At 40.0% G+C, this 7,500-nt stretch overlaps 2 protein-coding genes across 2 annotated transcripts in view; one reads left to right on the top strand and one right to left on the bottom strand.

Moving 5' to 3' along the window:
• tmc6b (transmembrane channel-like 6b) overlaps positions 1-89 on the top strand; it is a 31,612-nt gene extending 31,523 nt beyond the window's left edge. The window contains exon 19 of the mRNA XM_016249681.1: positions 13-89. Within this exon, the coding sequence (XP_016105167.1) occupies positions 13-30 (18 nt within the window). The 3' untranslated portion in view covers positions 31-89. The remainder of the gene's footprint in view (positions 1-12) is intronic.
• Positions 90-2,392: 2,303 nt separating this feature from the next.
• The window catches only part of notum1b (notum, palmitoleoyl-protein carboxylesterase b), a 33,262-nt gene continuing 28,154 nt past the window's right edge, over positions 2,393-7,500 (bottom strand). Inside the window, exons 9-13 of the mRNA XM_016249680.1 lie at positions 6,735-6,926; positions 6,580-6,658; positions 4,440-4,546; positions 4,046-4,093; positions 2,393-2,727 (exon numbers count right to left, since the gene is read on the bottom strand). Coding sequence (XP_016105166.1) covers positions 2,415-2,727; positions 4,046-4,093; positions 4,440-4,546; positions 6,580-6,658; positions 6,735-6,926 — 739 coding nt within the window. The 3' untranslated portion in view covers positions 2,393-2,414. The remainder of the gene's footprint in view (positions 2,728-4,045; positions 4,094-4,439; positions 4,547-6,579; positions 6,659-6,734; positions 6,927-7,500) is intronic.

The raw sequence follows: 7,500 nt of genomic DNA, 5'->3' as shown, positions 1-7,500 counted from the left end.
GTCTGGTTTCAGGATTCCAGTTATTCCTGAAGCTCTTCTTGAACTGATGGAGCCGTAGAAACGACCTGAACAGAAACTCTGATGAATGTGGATCTCTCACAGTAACCACTAGAGTGTGTCATGAAGCTTCATGATCCTGCTCAGATCAGATGGGTGTTTCTAGAGTACAGAATCACACTCTTCACAGGAAGACCAGAGTAAATAAACACTCGCACTGCTAGCTTTGGTTAGTTTGATTCTAGTTAAATCTGTTGAAATATTACCTTTTATACTGGTGATGGTGTTTTCATGCCGTCTCTGATATTGAGACACTTTTAATTTTACTGTGAAATATTTCATACTCGCTGTTCCTCAGCCCTCAGAAACTGGACCTTCTGTTTAATGTACTGTGATTATAGTTTTCACAAAAACAGTTTTAAATAAATATGAATTTTTTATTATTAAACTTAAACTTTTTTGGCCATGATTATAATTAATATCTTTTATGAAGGCATGCAAATGAAATGGCGATGTTCAACAGGTATGTACACTTTACACAAAATCACTTCTTTCAGAAACACTCATAAATATGATTTACATCAAATAAATAATATAATGTAGCTTAAGTTTGTCTTATGTTTGAACATATTCTACAAATCACAATAGAAAGGCTGAAGGTGAATGTCAAGAAACCTGTCAAGAACATTGTTTAATATACAGTATATATATATATATATATATACACACACACACACACGTTCTTGACGGGTTTGGTGAGATTCTGTGATCCAGTCAGCTTAGTGGAGAGATGCGTTCAGATGTTCATATAAACATGTCCGTGTGTATAAGGTGTTTGTGTCTCTGATGAGTAGTCTGTTGATTTTGAGATCTGGATTTCCAGTATTTGTTTGTGAGGTTGTTGTGAAAGTGCTTCATTATTATGGGCTGAAGTGAAAAGCATCAGAGAGTTTGACCCGTCCTTCATCCGCAGAGAAAGACACAAGTGTCTGTTGTTGTTGCAGTCCATGGAGTGTCCAGTAGAGGATGCCACCGTTAACCTGATTCTGGAGAATATGGTACCTGTGTGATCACACACGGGCTCCGTCCCAAATGGAGGCCTGAGCTCTTCATAGGGTGGCTATATGTTGGGTTTAAGGTCAGACAGTCCAGTTTGTAAATGCATGTCCATTGGTATACAATGATATATAATTAATAAAAAAAATGTTTTAAAGTGCTGTATAAATTAATATTAAGAGACATACATTTTAGACACAATATAGTTCCTATATTCCACCAACAAAGCTAGTTCAGAATCACAGCATAACCATTGCATCTCTGTTCAACACAGTGGAGTTTTGTTCCTGAATTATTCAGATTTTTTGAATGATTCAGTTGAGTCAATGATTCAATGACTCATTCATAAAGACTGCCACTTGCTGTTTTCTTGAACGAATCAGCCATTTTGAACTAATTAGTTGAATCAGTCAGTCACTTGTTTTGTTCCTAAATGAATCAGCTGTTTTGAATGAATCGGTTGAGTCAATGATTCAGTGACTCATTCATAAAGACAGTCACTTTCTTCATTCCTGAATAAATTGGTCACTTTGAACCGATTAGTTGAGTCAATAATTCAGTGACTCATTCATAAAAGCGTTTTTTTTTTTTTTATGAATTGTGTTTTTGATTCAATGATCCATTCATAAGGACAGTTGCTGTATTCAGAACCATGTACTACTAACACAACTCTCACTATTTCTGCCATGCAAAGATATCCTAAAATTAGTAAGAGTAGTATGCGTTTCTGAATTCATCAAGTCACTTGCTTCATTGCCGAATGAACCAGCAGTTTTAAATGAATCGGTTGAGTCAATGATTCAATCACTCATAAAGAGTCACTTGCTTTATTGCCGAATGAACCATCTGTTTTGGATGAATTGGTTGAATCAATGATTCAATGACTCATTCATAAAGACAGTCAGTTGCTTTGTTGCTGAATGATCCAGCCGTTTTAAATGAATCAGTTAAGTCAATAATTCAATGACTCATTCATAAAGCCAGGCAGTTGCTCCATTCCCAAGCAAATCAGCGTTTTCTAATAAAATTGTTGAGTCAATGATTCAATGGCTCAAGTTGCTGTATTCGGAACCAGGTACTACTATCATGCAACTCTTACTATTTCTGCCATATTCTAAAAAATAGTACAAATAAAACATATACTAAATGCCTAATTTTATAAAAAGGTTATAAACCTTGCCCTTATAAAAGTAATATTGTCCCTCAATGGAAAGATTCTGTCAGTACTTATAGATTTGGGATTATTTTTAGCTTCACTGAATCCTCATTTTTGGTGCTATAGAAATGGCCACCCTCACTGATCATCAGTCATTCAATCCACATCAGCTGCTCCATTTGGGACGGAGCCGGAGCAAACGCAGTCAGGTGCCGTTACTGAGCATGCCCAGTAGTTTGTGGGGCTCCATGCCCTGCTGCTGTGCCACGCGCTGCACGTCGAAGCCCAGGTGTGTGAGGAACTGGATGACGCTCATCTCTTGCCCCGTCAGCTGCTCTCTGATGGTGGGGCAGGTGGGGTTGCAGTGGGGCCACGGGCAGCTGTCAATCAAGTGAAGGGGGCAGCCCCGGGGCGGAGCCTGAATGCTGCTGCTGTTGCCGTGGTGACGGAGGCTGCGGTCCCAGCACTGCAGCGCTCGAGGAAGTGAAGTACCTTTGACGTGGATGTCCATCCAATAACTAGAGGAAAAAGACTGACTTACTGCATACAGAATACAGTAACTGAAGAGTTGTATCATGGATAATGTATGTACTGTACACTGATTTCTGAAGGTGTCATCAAATGCCAATTTTCCACAAGTTGATATGATTCTTTAGGGTCTTACTGAAAAGTCTATAACATACTTTTGTTAAAATTTCTCAATGGTAGTGTAAAAAACACCCCTTTTACCCTGTCAAAAACAGCTCCGTTCACAGCGACCCGTTTCGGTGCATGTCTCTTTAAATGCTAATGAGCTCTGCTGACCCCGCCCCTCTCTTCGTTCTCATGAGACTGTTAACTTTATCTGCGGAACTTGCTAACTTGCACATTATTAGGAAAGGCGATTTGCAAAGATTCATTAAAAAAAACCTTCAATCACAAATGATTCGTGCAAACATAAACGCATTTAGGCAGATCGGGAGGTGCATTCCCATCAAAAACAAAAGTAATCCTCTGTGTCTTCAGCGGCTCAGATATCGGGAGTACAGCGGGTAAAATAAGTGTTGAGCACGTCAGCATTTTTCTCAGTAAATATATTTCTGAAGGTGCTGTTGACTTGAAATTTTCTCCAGATGTCTGTAACAACACAAGTACTCCATTCATACACAGAAAACAATACAAATAAGTTCAGAAATTAAGTTCTGTGTAATAAAAGGGAAAGTATTGAGCTACTGTAATGTATTTAATACTTTGTACAAAAGTGTTTGTTGGTGATGACAGCTGTCTGGAGAAACTAGTGGCATGCATTGCTCAGGTGTGCTTTTGGCCCATTCTTCCACAGAGTCTTCAAATCTTCATCTTCATCATCCTGGTTCTGTAGGTGTTGGGACTGAAGCTCATATTAATCTCCACTGACGAGGGGCAGGATTGCTTTCTAATTACTGATAGATTTCTGCTGCTGTCTTGGCTTTCCGTCTGTTTTTGCAGCTCCCTTTCTTCATGCGTTCAATACTTTTCCCCTGTGTTACACAGAACTTAATTTCTGAACTTATTTGTATTGTTTTCTGTGTATGTCTGGAGTACTTGTGTTGTTACCGACATCTGGAGAACATTTCAAGTCAACAGCACCTTTAGAAATATATTTACTGAGAAAAATGCTGACGTGTTCAATACTTATTTTACCTGCTGTAAATGATGACTTCTCTATTCATTATTGCATCCAACAACAGAACACCCGCTGCTCTGGAAAACTGTTCATTATGATAATGCATAACTGAAATAAATGTTTATTTTTTGCATTTTAAGCATGCCTAGTGAGATAAAGAGCAAGTGAACACATACTCACTGCATACTCACCTTCTTGTGATGATCTCATGAGACAAACAGGCGGGAGCGAACATGGCCCTGTCAATCACAGCAAGGGCCAACCAGAGATCAGTTAGAGTTTTCAAGTTGAATTTTTAAGTAATTATATATATATATATATATATATACAAGTAATATTTTGCATAAAAAATGAAGCTTATTTTTAGGACCAATCCATTATTATTATTATTTGCATGACAATTAGGCACACTGACCTCTCAAAATAAATAATTTGTTATTGTTTTTTACATTTGTTGTCAATCAGAATGATCAAATGGCAATCAGATGAGTTTGCCAGTTTCACAGACGTCATCAGATCCGTGATGTTGGGGTAACACCACAGACCTGACAGGAGTTCAGGAGCTCGTGCAGATGAAATGCTTACGGGACGTTTTTGAGGGTGTTTCTGAGTTCGCTGCCCAGGTTCTGGATGTATCTCCACTGACCCTCCTGCACCGGCTGACCCGTCAGATGGACATTATCAACCATCAGCTGAGAGCAGGAGAGAGAGACAGAGAGAGAGAGAGCGGGCGAGAGACACAGACAGAGAGAGAGAGAGACACAGAGAGAGAGAGAGAGCGGGCGAGAGACACAGACAGAGAGAGAGAGCGGGCGAGAGACACAGAGAGAGAGAGAGCGGGCGAGAGACAGACAGACAGAGAGAGAGAGCGGGCGACAGACACAGAGAGAGAGAGAGAGCAGGAGAGGGACACAGAGAGAGAGAGAGCGGGCGAGAGACACAGACAGAGAGAGAGAGAGAGAGAGAGAGAGAGAGAGAGAGAGAGAGAGAGAGAGAGAGAGAGAGAGAGAGAGAGAGAGAGAGAGAGAGAGAGAGAGAGAGAGAGAGAGAGAGAGAGAGAGAGAGAGAGAGAGAGAGAGAGAGAGAGAGAGAGAGAGAGAGAGAGAGAGAGAGAGAGAGAGAGAGAGAGAGAGAGAGAGAGAGAGAGAGAGAGAGAGAGAGAGAGAGAGAGAGAGAGAGAGAGAGAGAGAGAGAGAGAGAGAGAGAGAGAGAGAGAGAGAGAGAGAGAGAGAGAGAGAGAGAGAGAGAGAGAGAGAGAGAGAGAGAGAGAGAGAGAGAGAGAGAGAGAGAGAGAGAGAGAGAGAGAGAGAGAGAGAGAGAGAGAGAGAGAGAGAGAGAGAGAGAGAGAGAGAGAGAGAGAGAGAGAGAGAGAGAGAGAGAGAGAGAGAGAGAGAGAGAGAGAGAGAGAGAGAGAGAGAGAGAGAGAGAGAGAGAGAGAGAGAGAGAGAGAGAGAGAGAGAGAGAGAGAGAGAGAGAGAGAGAGAGAGAGAGAGAGAGAGAGAGAGAGAGAGAGAGAGAGAGAGAGAGAGAGAGAGAGAGAGAGAGAGAGAGAGAGAGAGAGAGAGAGAGAGAGAGAGAGAGAGAGAGAGAGAGAGAGAGAGAGAGAGAGAGAGAGAGAGAGAGCGGGCGAGAGACAGAGAGAGAGAGAGAGAGACACAAACACAGAGAGAGAGAGAGACGCTCATCATCCTTATGTCAGATTCAAGACAGTAATACTATTGCAGTATTATAAATTATTTTTTAAAATTCAGTTTTAAAATTGTTTTATATTTTAGTTTAGGTTTTAATAATTTAGTTTTTTGACTTTAATAATAAAGTTTTACTTTTTTTACTTTACTTTTTGTAATTTTCGTACTTATTTATTTCAGTTAGCTTCCAAAGCAATGTTTTTCATTTTCTAAAATAAAATAAAAAATAAAAAAAAGTTTTCTAGAAGGTTTTTCTTCTAACATTTATTTTATTCAGGTTTATTACAGTTAACTAAAACCATATAAAAACATTTTGTTTATTACTTGAAATTAAATAAGCCTTATCTGAAATATATAAAAATATAAAAAATATATTTCAGTTTTTTATTTTATTTTAAATAACAAAAATGTTTTAAGTGCTTTTAGATGTAATATTAGTTGACTATAATGATGACCCTAACTGAAATAAAGCTGAAAAGACCAAAGCATAATCTCTCGGTTTTCTATAGTTTAACTGGACGTACTAAAATAACAAACTAAATAAACTAAAACTATATAGACATATTAAAATAAGATAACAAAAACATACAACAAAATAAAATCTATAATAGTATATCAATAATACTAAAATAACCAACTACTGTAAAATGATTTTTATAAAACAGATAGTTCCGGTCTTGTTCGAAGCTTCTGTGTGTTGCTCGGCAACCACTTTGTAGCAACCACAACTGTTTCTGAGGAGCTACATTGTTTGGTGGAAGAATACTGTGTTTATTAATATCATTACACTTTATTTGCTCTGTTTTATTTTGTGTAATCTTACTACGTATATGCAATAACCGTTTTATAAAAGCAGTAACCCCCGTGAAGCCGTGGTTTAAGGTGAGTTTATAACAGCTAAGGGGCCTTCAGAGTGGGCCTTCTTGGGGCTTATTGCTTTAGTAATAGTTACGTGATCAGTAAGTGTCAGTGGTGTGCTGGTGATTGAGACACTAGAAGGGGATGTGGAGTCACATACTCTTCAGTGTGGGCTGAACCTTATAGCCAAAGAAGCAGTTCCAGTCCTCGCCGTTATACACACGACTGCAGCGCTCCGGAACCACGCTGTTCCAATATCTGAACACAAAACACAAAACACGGTCCCACATACAGTATAACCGCATAAACACGTGTGAATGTGTGCGTGTCTCACCGCACTCCTCTCTTGATGGCCTCGGTCGGAGCACAGCTGATCGTGTCGATGCAGTCGGTGAAGCGGTACTGTTTATGATCCAGAAACCAGCCCGAGTCCGCCAGACCCCGAACCTGAACCGAACCGAGACCCAGATCCTCCAGCAGCTCCGACACACGGTCCACATTCAGCAGCACTCCGGTACCACCGGCGCTGAAGACACAACACAGCCGAGATCAGTGTGTTTCAGCAGTGAGATCAGCACTGCATCAGTGTCTCAGCGATGGATGCTCTGCAGTGAATGGGTGCCGTCAGAATGAGAGCTGATAAAAACATCACAATAATCCACAGCACTCCAGTCCATCAGTGAACATCTGGAGAAGATAAAAGCTGAAACACATCCAGCATTAAGACGTTTTTAACAAATACATAGAGTCTATAATCCATAATAACTCTTCCTCCAGTGAGTCAGTGTTCTGGTGTGAATCAGGAGAGAAATCTGCACAGATCAAGCAGCGTTTAAACAGCTCTAAACACATATGTGGCTGGATTTTGATGCGAGAGACAACAGCAGATGCACTTTTTCACTGGAGGAAGAGTTATTATGGATTATAGACTCATATAAAAACGTCTTAATGCTGGATGTGTTTCAGCTTTTGTCTTCTCCAGATGTTAACTGATGGACTGGAGTGCTGTGGATTATTGTGATGTTTTTATCAGCTGTTTGGACTCTCATTCTGACGGCACCCATTCACTGCAGAGCATCCATTGCTGAGACACTGATGCA

Source organism: Sinocyclocheilus grahami, unplaced genomic scaffold (assembly GCF_001515645.1).
Source record: "Sinocyclocheilus grahami isolate Dianchi unplaced genomic scaffold, SAMN03320097.WGS_v1.1 scaffold947.1, whole genome shotgun sequence".
NCBI lineage: Eukaryota > Metazoa > Chordata > Actinopteri > Cypriniformes > Cyprinidae > Sinocyclocheilus > Sinocyclocheilus grahami.
The sequence above is the reverse complement of the archived record's forward strand: the minus strand, read 5'-3'. Positions and strand labels throughout refer to the sequence as shown.